This window comes from Anopheles arabiensis, chromosome X, assembly GCF_016920715.1.
Source record: "Anopheles arabiensis isolate DONGOLA chromosome X, AaraD3, whole genome shotgun sequence".
Taxonomy (NCBI): Eukaryota; Metazoa; Arthropoda; class Insecta; order Diptera; family Culicidae; genus Anopheles; species Anopheles arabiensis.
The window spans coordinates 17,370,945-17,385,657 of record NC_053519.1 but is presented as its reverse complement, the minus strand read 5'-3'; the positions used below and the strand labels follow the sequence as shown (position 1 = coordinate 17,385,657).

The window sequence follows — 14,713 nt, the reverse complement described above, 5'->3', positions numbered from 1 at the left end:
GAGGCAAGCTCATACTTCAAAGCATCATCATCAGCAAAGTATGTTACTTAAAGTAGTTAACAATGAAATCCAATAGCCGAAAATTTCAACGAAAAATTTGTTTTCATGAATTGTTATTTAATTTTGAAAACAGAAATAAAAATTGATAACAATATTTGGACCTATTCCCTCCATATCGCTTGCGAACTGAAAAAGATCCTCGATATAGATGAACCGAACATTAAGTTGTTTAAAGAACAACGAACAACAAAAACTTTAAAGAACAATGAGGAGAGCCTACAATGACGGATATATTGTACAAATGACAATGTACTAATTTTATAAACCACTACTATTCCCCTTACTACTATTACTTCTCATACTTCACGGCATATAGATCAATATACTAAAGCAATGCTACATTTGCTACAAATTTCCACTGAAATACTACATTGGTTCTGTATTCATGGTATCAATTAGCAGAATGCTGCAATTCAGAAAAACCACCTGAAAAATAACATCAACATTTAAGGACATCATAGATTATAATCTATGCTAGCGTTCTGTTTGAACTCAGCAGCGTTCAGTGGCATTTAACTTAGCTCAACATTCGGTTTTCCAATCGTAGCTACAGAAAACAACCATCAGCACAAATCAACGTACAGTAAAAAGATCCGTCTTCGCAGCGTTGAATAACGAAACAACAAGCATTCAAAATCATCCACGTCTGGCACCCACGCACCATCAAAATATAATTGATCATCACGATTGGAATGCAGTCTTCGCCAGAGTCGTCGCATCATCATCGTAACGATTGTGTGCAATTCAACTTAAGTGAGTTAAATACAAATAATAAAGAACGATCAGCAAGCATATCGTATATAGCATATGCCATGGTTAACATCAGGCACTGAAGTCTCAGTTGGAGTCGGATTCTAGTGGAAATGCCAGCACTGCCGTTTGACGGCTCTTGTGGGTGAAATTGCATACATTCAGGGCGGTGGCAACGCTCATCGGATGCGATTTTATCGGACGAGATTTGTATGGGATTTGACAGATAACGTCGGACGACGAAATCGCACGTCCGACGTTATCTGTTAAATCCCATACAAATCTCGTCCGATAAAATCGCATCCGACGAGCGTTGCCACCGCCCTCAGTCCCCGGAACACACAATTAGGCGTGAGGCCACGGCAAGGGGGATTTAAAAATATCAGGTGGTGGACTCCAAGGTGGAATATAGAGGAGGTGTCTTCTTAGCGTTTGGCATGTCGCCATTTTGAGATTCAGTTTGACAATAGCCGTCGATATTTGTTTACAGGCAGAGCTGCATTCTAACACTGCTTCTAGACGACCAACTTTTGTACCGCGACAATTTTTGGCGACAATTTTTTGACAGGTCTTTGTTCTTAACCTGCTGTCAAAACCTATCGTTTTTAGTACACATCCGGCAGCCCGCGAGTGTCGCAGAGTTGTGAAAATTTCACAAAATCTCTTTTCATTTTTTGCGCGTAACGTCAGTTTGGAAAAGTTGCCTGTGGTTGTGCCGAACAATATGACTAAATATACTGAAGTACACGAAACAAACAATCAAAACAATATCAATAAGTGGACTTTGTTTATTTACTCTTTTGTTTCGTTTTTAGGGTGCAAACATGTCTCAGGAAGACTCTTTGTTCTTCATTCAGCAAGTACAAATGCGTGAATGCTTATGGAACCGACGTGATATACACTGTAAAAATAAAATAAAACAGGCCGACGCATGGGCTTCAATTGGAGAATTAATGGGAAAGGATCCATTTGAGCTGCGGCAGAAGTGACAATCTCTGCAAAGCTCGTTCCGACACTTCAAGGGTGTTTACAAAAGCAGCGAACAAACGGGATCTGGTAAGTAAATTATGTGTGATAAAGAAATAGATTACGTTACTATAGGTGTTGCGTTGAGCAACAGTCAAAATGACGCGACGACTTCCCAGATAATTTTACAAGTATCTTTATTGCCGAAAGCTTAACTAACGGTGATAACAAGTAAAAAAACTTCTGTATCGTCGTACGGTTAGAATAGAAAAGAGCCGCCGCACTCTGTTTCTTTCCGTACATCCTTTCCGTACGCCTTATCCTTTCCATTCGCATTATCCGTGTGTTATCAAGTATCTGTATCTTTTACACCGGGCAGTCATCAATACGCGTTATTATTATAACGTCGAACAGTTGCCAGACTCGTCGCAACATTCTCCCCTCCAGTGAATTATCGAATTCACTTTCCCTATGGCTGTTCCGGTGTCGTTGCTGTCCCTATCCTACTCTTTTGGTTCCACGTCTGTCTTGTCTGTCCTTTCTCTCGGTTCGATATCCAAGATCGCAATTTTAACGGCGGGTCGTTCTAATAATCCGTTCGCGGTTTGCACTACAGCTTGCCTTACTTGTCCGTCCTTTGCTTTAGTGGTTTGAATCACGCGCCCCTTTGGCCAGCTATTTCGGGGGAGCGTATTATCTACGATCACTACCAAATCTCCTTCTTTAATTGGGCGGCACGGATGAAACCACATACTCCTCCGAGTGAGTGATGGAAGATACTCGGCGATCCATTTCTTCCAGAATATATCTGCGTAAAGCTGTGCTGTCTTCCACGTGTTTCGTAGCATGCGGGGAGTGTCGTCAAAGTAGATAGGAGGTTTAGACCCGTCGGGGCTTCCAAGAAGAAAGTGGTTTGGCGTCAATGGGGCGTCCATTTCACTGTCGACAGGGATGTGTGTCAAAGGCCTTGCTTAATGGTGTTGCTGTAGTCTGCGGTGTCCAGTGTAGAAGCGAGTTGTGGCGTCTCGAGCATCGATTGATTCCGCAAAATGTTTTCACATGGCAGTGATGAGTATGTTGCAAAAGGCAGATACGGCAGATTCGGTGGGATTTTATCAGATTCCACCTTGAGTTGACGGACATCTTCAAAAAGTTTGCACACTTCTCTAGCTTCGGACAGTTCCCTTCACATCCTCGACGATTTTCTGTAAAGGTCTCACCTGCACCCGCTTCTTTGGAATCATTATTTGTTAAATGAGCGTTACATTGTTCATACTTGCGGTTATTCTGACGATCGGTACTGCTTTTCTGGTGTCCTTCGTAGCTGTTACGATAATTTGTATTTGGCATGTTGTGACCAGGTTCAACTCCCTTGCAGGCTGCCTTGGTAAGTTTCTTCATCCACTCATTAAACTGGCACAGGGTTGGTTCTCCTAAGGCTTCACACTGGTAAAACCAAGTTAGTTTCACGTTAGCAGGTAGTTTACCCACTATCTCATCTAGTAAAGCGTCGCCATTGAGATACTCCACCAGTCCAGAAGCACCCATTGCTGCGCACAGGGTCCGCACTGCGTATCCATAATCTGCAAGCGATTCGAAAGCGTTCGCCCTCGGAGCTGGCATCGCACGAATCTTGCTCATGAGAGCCTTAACTATGAGCGCTGGACGTCCATAGCGTTCACGAAGTATCTCGATGGCTTCAGGAACACTCGATGGGTGATAGAGACAACTCTCGACAGCGTCAAATGCCTTGCCCTTTAAACACCGTTGAAGCCGCAACATATTCTCCTCATCACTGCACATACTGTTCGAATAGTCATAGCTGGCGATGAATACTGACCACTCTTTAGGGTTGCCGGAGAAGCTAGGCAATTCCCGGCTGGTGCAGTGGTGCGCAGACACCTGGCTTTGATTAATGACTTGTTGACCACTGAAGCCGTGCCATGGATGCATATGTTCCTTGTCGAGCCGGGTATCACTCTGCGAGCCCGAAACGGGCTTCGGGTGATGCGTTTGAAGAAAACGACGCCTTTCTTCTTGCCGAAAACGCTCGCACTGTTCCTCCAGCAACAGTCTCTGTTCAATTCGAAACTGTTCGCATCTTTCATCGATTCGTCGCAGCTCGTTCTGTAGATTACTCGCCGAACGATCCAAATGCACATCACGCTGATCTAAAAATAAACGCGATTCATATGCGCCACGCGCACTTAGGTTTGGATACATAGGATACTCACTCGGTCGCTGAGCGTTTAACGCTCCATTACTTGTGCACGCGTTCCGAGTGTAGGCCTGTGCACGAGGATCAGCATTCAACGTAACGTCCGTCCGAAGAGTAGCTGCTGCACAAAGGACCCGAAGATGTGTTGGTACTCGATGTGCACTGTTTCTCGGAGTAATGCCGTCGGTAGAAGAGTGCTCGATGCTGCCTGATACCCTTGTTGCGTCGATTGCAGATGTTGTTCAGGATGCCCGGCGATTTGACCCGTAAACATTACTTCACTCGAGCGATAATTTCCCGACGCCGTTTGATGCTGATAGCCGCCACAAGGAGCTCGTGAGCACGAGTACATTGGCTCATTATGCTGAGCGGTATTCGATGTAAACCCATCCGGATAAGTCGCATGCATTACACGTGGCTCCTGGAACCTAACCTCAACTGGCCGTGCTACTTGTTCCGGACGGTATGCGTGTGGCAAATACGGGTTGTGTAGCCTGGCTTCCATTGTTGAATTAGCATTTGCCTCCGGTAACATATTAACCTCACAAGTCCCAGAGGTATTGTAATTTGCAGGCGGCACACGTAAGTTAATTAAGCTCATCTCGCCAGGTTGAGAAGCGCTATATGTTGTTAGTGGTGCGTGTTGTTGAGCAAGCCACGTTAAGCCCGGTTGACGAGCACTGACTGCTTTGTCATTTCGAATGGTTGCGTTCAACGCAGGTGGCTCCAAGGGGTTCACATCACCCGGTCGGGTAACACTTGACGCCACATTTTCCGGATGATTTGTGCACGTCGTGCAAGCACTTGCAGCTCTTAAAACGCTCATTTGATGGGCACTCAAAACTGTGTTTGAAACACGCGCGTGAATCCTAACCTCGTCCGGTTGAGAAACACTGATCGCTGCATCAGTCGGGCGGTCGATATGGGGCACGTGGAAATGTGGAGACTCCTCCAACGTAGCGTTAGAATTCACAGGCATGTTATGATTTGCAGGACATACAACGCTCGTTTGATGGGCACTCGATGCTATTGGTGGAACACACGCGTGAAACATAACCTCGTCTGGTTGAGGAACACTGATTGCCGCATCTGTCGAGCGGTCGTTGCGGAGCGCACGGAGATGCGGTGAATCCTCCAACGTAGCTGTAGAGTTCGCAAGCGGGTTAGACTCGTTTACGAAGCAGCTGTCTACCCGTTGTTCGCCGCCGTCGGGTGACCGACCCGTCACAAAGTCGGACACATTAATTTCACTACGGGGAATCTGCTCTTCACGCGGTACACTTGCCGGTTGTGACATTTTAATTCACAATAGAGTTCGTTTGAAACAATATTTACCAGTGGTTAACACTTCTCTGGTTAAACCAGAAGTTTTTTTACAATGTTGCGTTGAGCAACAGTCAAAATGACGCGACGACTTCCCAGATAATTTTACAAGTATCTTTATTGCCGAAAGCTTAACTAACGGTGATAACAAGTAAAAAAAACTTCTGTATCGTCGTACGGTTAGAATAGAAAAGAGCCGCCGCACTCTGTTTCTTTCCGTACATCCTTTCCGTACGCCTTATCCTTTCCGTTCGCATTATCCGTGTGTTATCAAGTATCTGTATCTTTTACACCGGGCAGTCATCAATACGCGTTATTATTATAACGTCGAACAGTTGCCAGACTCGTCGCAACAATAGGCTAAACAAAACAATCGAGCACCTGGAACACCATGCTTGGCAGTACTGTGAATTTCAGTAAAATCTTAATCGCAATACTTTTTTTTCAATCGAAACCGATCCAATGGACGGTTCCATTGCATTTTCTTGCACCTGGCCGACTGCTCTATCGATTTAAGTGTATCACAAACCGTTATGGTAATTCTATTCTAACCTACTAAGAAGCTAACAGTGTGGAAAAGTGGGACAAATAGCTTAATTGTATTAAGCGAAAAACTCGTGGCTGCCCCCGTACCGTTACCCGGCACACGGATTCCCACCGGATGCTTCCTCCAGACGCAGCTTCCCGCCCTTCAGTAGTTGATGTATGTATGATGTGTTGATGTTGATGTGAGTTGGAACGTAGCTGTACTTGGAGCATATACTATGACGTCTCCTAGGCATCAAAGGATAAGGAAAGGATGCACACCATTTCGCATAATGTATCAAAATGATAGAAACAATGTTAAAATGAAATAAGCAATTTCTATTCAGCTTCCTAGACGATGTTTAAAACTAATATTATTATTTTATTTTATTTTAGCTGCGCAACCCAATAGAAAAAAATGGTTTGCATATGATGCAATGAGTTTCATGTCGGTGACCAATGAATGTGGAACTACAGTAGATACGTTGGTATGTATATAAAATCAATCTGGTATTTATTTTAAAAAAGAAGGCAGATCTAAGCAGAGAGAGCTTTTTCATAGGTTAACGGATACGCTGAATCGTTCTAGATATGCTCATACTTTTACACTTACATTTCACGGTGTGATGTTATCCTTTCTCCCTCTCCATTCGTCGTAACTAAGCAGGCGGATAGGTAGTATTTGCTACGGGTAAACGATCCGAATGAGGCTATGTCCGAAATCACGAAGGGTATGTTCTTAAGGCGAGGAATCGTTTATCTTATTGGTATACACTTGCTGTATGTTGTGAATTTATATATTTATTTTATTACTTAAGTAGTGACAGTCCAGCTGGTTTGCTTAACATATTCGTAGAGTGAATTCATTTTGTGAATAATCCATAAAATCATTATGTTTAATATTGTAGTAGGCTATGACTACTATGACTACCTAACAGTGGGATTTTGCCTCAGCAATATTTCACTTCCTAGGCATAGTAGCCTATGCCATGTTTAGTAATAAAACAGTTCATAGTTAACCACCAAACTAGCAAGTTGGTTTTTATTTGCTCTCTGTGTGAACTGTAACATTTGGCGACGAGGAAAAGTTCAGAAGCATCTCGAAGGTCTTTTTAGCGAAATCATCAAATAACGAAAATGTCCCAAGAGGATCTGCGAAACGCCATCGTCCAACTCACGAATCTCGTCGCGAAGCAGCAGCAGCAGATCGAAAATTTAGCAAATCGAACTTTTTCGACGGCGGCTAGCGGAAGCGAGAAGACAATCGAGTCGTTGGCAAATGGAATTCAAGATTTCCTGTACGATCCGGACGCAGGAGTTTTCTTTGATGCATGGTACGCTAGATACGAAGACGTCTTCATTCAGGATGGTCATTCTCTCGACGATGCCGTCCGTGTGAGATTGCTTCTACGCAAATTAAGCACCCCTCTGCACGATAAGTACGTGAACACTATTCTGCCAAAGCATCCTCGCGATTTCTCTCTGGATGAGACCGTTACAAAACTGAAGAAGTTGTTTGGTCGCCAGAAGTCGGTTTTTCACTCCCGTTACCAGTGCCTGCAGTACGCCAAGAGTGACGCGGATGATTTTACTTCGTATGCTGCCATGGTCAACAAACACTGCGAAGCGTTTCAACTTTCCAAGCTCACGTCGGATCAATTCAAAGCTCTCCGATTTGTCTGTGGACTCCAATCGCCACGGGATGCGGACATCCGAGCTAGATTGATTTCAAAACTGGAAGCTGATGAAACTGCAGTTGTTGAACAAGGAGAAGCTGCAAGTAAGGTGACTTTGGAAAACCTGGTGGAAGAATGTCATCGTGTGGCCAACCTTAAGCATGACTCGCAGATGGTGGAAAACAAGGAGGCTTGCTCCGTCAACGCCATTTCGCGCAACCAGAATCATTCTTCTTCGAAGAAGACCAACAAAGTGCCCAAGACACCCTGCTGGAAATGTGGGGAACTGCACTACGTTCGTGAATGTCCGTTTGCATCGCACATGTGTACTAGATGCAAGCAGCAAGGACATAAAGAAGGCTACTGTTCAAGCAGTAAGCCCGCTGCATCCAAGCCTTTCAAGCAATGGAAGCCCAAAGAGAGCATGAAGACGAATGGCATTTACACTGTTCGCAACGTCGGAAGAAAACGCAAATTCGTCTCGGTCGAGCTCAACGGGGTAGCAGTCAAGCTTCAGTACGACTCGGCGTCCGACATCACCATCATTTCGAACGAAACATGGGCTAGCATCGGACGACCACCCACTCAACCGACCGATGAATCTGCTGTCACAGCGTCTGGTAGTGATTTGAATCTCCTCGCAGAGTTTCAAGCCGACATCACTATTAACAACGTGACCAAGACAGGGCGCATTTTCATCTCTGATAGCGCCGATCTCAACGTTTTGGGAATCGATACTATGGATCTGTTTGATCTGTGGTCCGTACCGATTAACAGCTTGGTCAACGTCGTACATCAAAACTCTGACCAATATGTTGATCGCCTCAAGTACCAGTTTCCGGAGGTTTTTCGAAGCACGCTGGGTAGATGCACAAAAGCGCAAGTGAAGTTATACTTGAAGCCTGATGCCCGTCCATGCTACTGTCCGAAGCGACCAGTGGCGTATGCGGCTCTTCCCAAAGTAGATGCGGAACTCGAAAGGCTCGAAACAAACGGTATAATTTCTCCAGTTCAATTCTCGGACTGGGCAGCACCAATAGTCGTCGTACGGAAGTCGGACAATGTTTCGGTCCGTGTGTGCGGTGATTATTCTACGGGGCTGAACAACGCGCTGGAATGTGACCGTCATCCTCTACCTCATCCTGACGATCTTTTCGCGGAGTTGGCTGGGGCACGCTATTTCACACACCTTGACTTATCAGACGCCTATCTACAAGTTGAGGTCGAGGTGGAATCGCGCAAGCTACTTACCGTGAACACACATTGCGGCCTTTTCCAGTACAACCGACTTCCTCCAGGAGTCAAGTCGGCACCTGGTGCTTTCCAACGCATTATTGACAGCATGGTAGCTGGCATCTCTGGAGTGAAACCTTACCTTGATGATATCTTCATTGCTGGCCGCACCAAAGAGGAGCACGACCGTATCCTCTATGCTGTTCTCGAACGCGTCCGTGAGTATGGTTTCCATTTACGCCTTGAAAAATGTCGTTTCGCGCTTCCCCAGATCGGTTTCCTTGGATTGATCGTCGACAAGGACGGTGTTCGGCCTGACCCGTCCAAAACAGAAGCCATTGCCAAGATGCCACCCCCGAAGGACGTGAAGCAACTTCGCTCCTACCTCGGAGCTATCAACTATTATGGTCGATTCGTTCCACAGATGAAGCACCTCAGGGCTCCCCTGGATGACCTGCTGAAAAAGGATGCTCGCTGGAACTGGACAAAAGAGTGTCAGAAATCTTTTGAGCAGTTCAAGACCATTTTACTCTCCGACCTGCTGCTTACTCACTATGACCCATCTAAGGAGATCATCGTCGCGGCAGACGCATCGAAGTATGGTCTAGTATGGTCGGCAGCGGAAATGAACTACGGCCAAGTGGAAAAGGAAGCATTGGCGTTGATATTCGCTGTCACCCGTTTCCATAAGATGCTGTACGGACGGCATTTCACTCTCGAAACCGATCATCAACCGCTACTCAAAGTTTTCGGCTCGAAAAAAGGAATACCAGTTTACACAGCCAATCGTCTGCAACGATGGGCTTTGACACTTCTCCTGTATGACTTCGAGATCAAGCACATCTCGACGATGAATTTCGGCTACGCAGACTTCCTGTCCCGGCTGATGTCATCACAGCGCAGACCAGATGAGGATTACGTCATAGCTGCCGTCTATGTCGAATCCGAAGCAAAGGCGATTCTCGAAGACTCCATCAACAATCTGCCAGTCACACATCAGATGATTGTGGCTGAGACACGTAAGGATGCTGTTCTGCAGCAAGTGATTAGTTACATCAATGAAGGATGGCCAGCAAGCGTGAAGCTAATCACCGATCCTGATGTAAAGAAGTTCTTCGTCAGACGTGAGGGACTTCAAGTCGTCGATAACTGCGTCATGTTCGGCGATCGAATCGTCGTTCCATCAAAATTCCGGAAGCGAATCGTCCGCCAGCTACATCGTGGGCACCCAGGAATGGAGTGGATGAAGTCTCTGGCTCGCAGCTACATTTACTGGCCGAATGTTGACGACGATGTGGCGCAATTCGTTCGTCAGTGCGATGCATGTGCTGAAGCAGCGAAGGCTCCGACGAAAGCAACCCTGGAATCATGGCCTCTTCCGGACCGGCCGTGGCAACGAGTACACGTCGATTTCGCTGGCCCAATCGACGGACATCACTATTTCGTGATTGTGGATGCCTACTCTAAGTGGCCCGAAATTTTTCGCACTAGATCCATCACCACGACAACAACTTTGGACCTGCTTCGTGAAACATTTTCCCGTTACGGCAATCCAGACACGCCAGTCTCAGATAACGGAACGCAGTTTACGAGCGGACAGTTTCAACAGTTTTGCCGTGAGAATGGCATCAACCATATTCGTACTGCTCCATACCACCCGCAGTCGAATGGCCAAGCTGAACGTTTCGTGGATTCCCTCAAACGCGGCCTTAAGAAGTTAGGTAAGGGGGAATCACCATCATTACAGCATCTACAGACGTTTCTTTCAGTGTACCGATCAACACTCAACCGGAATACACCTAAGGGAACGTCTCCACCCGAAGCGTTTTTAAAAAGAACGATGCGCACTACGTTGGATCTGTTGAGGAAACCATATCCTCCGACTGCAGCCGTTAACCACAAACAAAATGAACAATTCAACAAACGGCATGGAGCGGTCAAGCGATCATTTGTAGAGAATGACTTGGTGTATGTTAAACAACACGTACACAACAAAAAGTCGTGGGTTCCTGGTCGAGTCATTGAACCAAAAGGATCCGTTCACTATGTCGTGTCGCTTGACTTGCATGGAAGACAGAAGCTGGTTAGATCGCATGTCAACCAAATGCGTTCTCGCTACGGTTCCGAAACCCCTGGGCAAGAACAACAACAACTTCCATGGGAAGTTTTATTAGAAGAAGTTGGTACTACTGCTCCAGTGAAACCAGCTGGCAATCATGTTGCTATTAATTTGAACTCTACGGTGCCAGCTGATATTCCTGTTTTTGAAAATCCGCCAACCGATTTCAACCCGCCAACAACCAATGAACAACCATCTGCATCAGCATCGGAATCCATCGCATCCGAATCCGTCATAGCCGAATCTATCGCATCTGAATCCGTCGCATCCGAATCCATCGGAAGCTTACTACGTCGTTCCGTACGAACACCGAGAATCCCTCAATGGCTCTCATCATACGACCTTTATTAAAAAGGGGGAGATGTAGTAGGCTATGACTACTATGACTACCTAACAGTGGGATTTTGCCTCAGCAATATTTCACTTCCTAGGCATAGTAGCCTATGCCATGTTTAGTAATAAAGCAGTTCATAGTTAACCACCAAACTAGCAAGTTGGTTTTTATTTGCTCTCTGTGTGAACTGTAACATAGATGTAGTAGGCTATGACTACTATGACTACCTAACAGTGGGATTTTGCCTCAGCAATATTTCACTTCCTAGGCATAGTAGCCTATGCCATGTTTAGTAATAAAGCAGTTCATAGTTAACCACCAAACTAGCAAGTTGGTTTTTATTTGCTCTCTGTGTGAACTGTAACAAATATTATGATACAGACGAAAAACTATTTGCTAGATACATTCTTATATCATTTAGTCGGTCACTATGCCTTACTCTTATACTTCTTAAATTTGTAAGCTGATTGTCTGCATCCGGTCGAGCAAATACTAAATTATCACTAGTCCTGATTGATGCTTCTCTTCGGATGAAGTTATGCAGGTAAACTGTCGCTAGCGTTACTTTGCTGGCTATGCCAGGTTCTAACTCCATAGCCTTTCTTAATACCCTAAATCTTGCGCTAAGAATCCCAAATGCTCTTTCTACAACGCGACGAGCTCTGGAATGCCGTTCGTTAAATTTCCGCTGAGTATGATTGTGTCGTTCTGGGTCGCCTCCAAAAGGTCTTATACAATAATCTGTGAAAGCAAACGCACTATCACCGAGTAACATAAAAGGCACTCTTACATGTTCTCCTTCTCGTATTGGTCGCGGTTCAGGTATATGTAGCATTCTTTTTTCTAAGAGCTCATATAGCCGAGAATGCTTTAACACCCCACTATCCGAAATTCTTCCCTTTGCACCAACATCGGCAAACAAAAAATTACCATTGGCATCAACAACGGCAAGAAGCACAATGCTGAAAAAAATTTTATAATTAATATAGTCACTTCCACTCTCACGCGGGCATTTGACTTGAACATGCTTTCCATCAATAGCTCCGATGGCATTAGGGAAACCGTATTGCTGCTTAAAATCATTGGAAATTTTCAGCCATTCACATTGATTTGATGGAAGCTGCAAGAAAAAGAAAAATTATTAATATATCCATATTTCATTCATATTATCCATATCTTCCAGTTTAAAAATCAAAATCATTTTTAGAATTGCAATAAAGACTCTCATGTTTTTTTTAGGGATCTCTACGTGTAATGCCAACCCCACAAGAAATGCCATCTCCGGAGGAATCGCTGGAAATTGAATGGCTTTATCCTGAGAACAACTTTATAGAAGGAATATATACAGAGGAGCAAACGAACCCACAAACGGCCAACGAGACGTCGCCCTCGTCACCAGCCAACAATGAGCAAACCGCTGTCCCTGAGCCACCTTTGCCCACAATTACGCCTCACCAACAGGCTGGAAAAACGAGGAAGCGTCGGGTAGAGGCCAATTTGGCGTATAATGAAGAAGTCCTTCAGACTCTAAAAACAGTTTCAACAGTTTCACAAACTCTGTTGAATTCGATTAATGATGAGGGCAGTGAGGAAATGCGTTTCTTTGTCAGTGCTGCCAAAGAAATTGAATCATGGTCTCCAAAGAGGCGTAAGGGAATAGTAGCCCGTGTTGGTACTATGATATCTATTGAACGCACGGCACGTTATGAAAAATATTACAACTCAGAATAAATTCCAATAAACCCCAAAAAGATCCTTCGAAAATAATATCAATAAATTTTTTAGATAATTCTGACTAAACTACTTTCGTTCATTGAGAAAATCCTATAAGTCCTTGTAAACGAACATTTGCGGTACATACACACTACTTTTTTATTGTTCTTCAGTGTATAATCGGACGCTTTTTCTTCTTCAGATTACATACTTAACTTTTTCATACCTGTACATAACTGCCAAGAACTTCGATTAAAGCATCGCAAACCTCTGGGATAAACGTAGATATTGTTTGTGCCGAAACCTATTGGATGATCAATATACAAGTATTAGTTGTTGGTTATAAGATTCATTTTACGGAACCCGCAGTTGATGCGAGGCAATCGGAATGGATTCCCATCTGTGGGTGCCACGAGTGTACCCGTAGGTTCGGTTAATCCAAAAAATGTAAACAATGAAAATCGAAAACAAGTAAATTTAGTTGTGGTAGTCACTCCGATGGATGCAAGAAAGCATGATCGACTTGCATTCTAACTGTTGGCTTGCAGTAACTGAACCTTTAGGGTCTCTGGAAAGGCTTCAGCAATATTCTTGTTTGCAGTTGTACAGAATTGCCAGCGAACGAAGCGTCTACGTTGCTAGACGATTTCAATATATTTTGATGTCTTTCATGTTGTCAACAACATTAGACCATTGACTAACGGATGTCTCCAACCCGGCAGGTGCAGGTTGATCCGGAAGTCAGCAAATATATACTTATATAAACATGTTAATAGCTAAATACTTACGTTGAATGTATACTCCAAACTTCTATAATTGTCCCCAGTTGCCAAAAATCTTAAAGTTATTATCAAACGTTCTCTAGCACTTATAGCATTTCTCATCTCCGTATCTTTTTTTTGCAATCTTAGGAGTGATTAGAGCCAGTAAATAATCAAAATCTTCTCTTGAAAGTCGAAGGAAATTCACAACGGTGTTATCCAATTCTTCTTCTAATATTTTGTTGTACTTATGACTTGCATCTTCATTTCTACCTCGTAGAATAGGTCGCATCCACAACCGCTTTTGGGGTTGTCTCAGTTGCAGTATATGCAACCGAATAAAATTGGTCCATGCAGCTGTATATCCCAACAAAACATTTGTTCGATTCATTTTCCTGCTGAGTATATTTTAAATTAGGAAAACTTATACAACATTTCATTAGATGAGTTGTGTCTACCTTATATCTGCTTATACCGAACAATCAATTCAAGATTGAAAAAACAGCTTCATCACAAGTGAATACAATTTGACAGCTCCAACACAATTTGCGACATTTGCTTTCTAGACGTCCATATAAAATTTCGGCGACATTTTCGATTTTGACAGCAGGTTTAGAACAAAGATCTGTCAAAAAAATTGTCGCCGAAAATTGTCGCGGTACAAAAGTTGGTCGTCTAGAAGCAGTGTAACGTGTAAAATGTCGATTTATGGAGTGTGGATGCAAAATACGAATTTTTAATGCTAAAAAAATGTTTATTAAACGAAAACAATTCATATATCATATCCAAATACCAGCAACATTCGTCGCATTTGACAACTGCCGTCGATCCTGGTTTTGTGCTTTTTTCTAAAGCCTGGATGGCCAATTGTTCTACATGACGACACCTCCTTTCTACCTTCTACTTTGGTGGACTCTAGTGCATTTTGACAATTCGTCACTTGACGTAAGGTCCCCAGGATTCAAACTTTGTTTACATTTATTAAATTTGTTCAATTTATCTACCCCATTTTTTCGATAAAATATACTTTAAAAA

The 14,713-nt window shown here is 43.9% G+C and overlaps 2 protein-coding genes across 2 annotated transcripts; one reads left to right on the top strand and one right to left on the bottom strand.

Moving 5' to 3' along the window:
* The first annotated feature begins 6,979 nt into the window (after positions 1-6,979).
* Positions 6,980-11,221, top strand: LOC120905629 (uncharacterized protein K02A2.6-like). Its single transcript, XM_040316598.1, has one exon. The coding sequence runs from the start codon at positions 6,980-6,982 to the stop codon at positions 11,219-11,221; it is 4,242 nt and encodes a 1,413-aa protein (XP_040172532.1).
* Positions 11,222-11,468: 247 nt separating this feature from the next.
* LOC120905628 (protein ANTAGONIST OF LIKE HETEROCHROMATIN PROTEIN 1-like) lies at positions 11,469-13,892 on the bottom strand. Its single transcript, XM_040316597.1, has 4 exons — positions 13,706-13,892; positions 13,144-13,221; positions 12,135-12,324; positions 11,469-11,482 (listed from the first exon to the last, which is right to left on the bottom strand). Exons 1-4 carry the CDS (start codon positions 13,799-13,801, stop codon positions 11,469-11,471), a joined length of 378 nt encoding a protein of 125 aa, XP_040172531.1. The 5' UTR covers positions 13,802-13,892.
* Between the last annotated feature and the right edge of the window lie 821 nt (positions 13,893-14,713).

Excerpts from the sequence above, each read along its gene's own strand:
- LOC120905629 (XM_040316598.1), top strand. The coding sequence starts at position 6,980 with ATGTCCCAAGAGGATCTGCGAAACGCCATCGTCCAACTCACGAATCTC.
- LOC120905628 (XM_040316597.1), bottom strand. The coding sequence starts at position 13,801 with ATGAGAAATGCTATAAGTGCTAGAGAACGTTTGATAATAACTTTAAGA. Across the intron at positions 13,222-13,705 it reads GTTTGGAGTATACATTCAAC|GTTTCGGCACAAACAATATC; the intron begins GTAAGTATTTAG and ends ATCATCCAATAG. Across the intron at positions 12,325-13,143 it reads TTCTTGGCAGTTATGTACAG|CTTCCATCAAATCAATGTGA; the intron begins GTATGAAAAAGT and ends TTTTTCTTGCAG.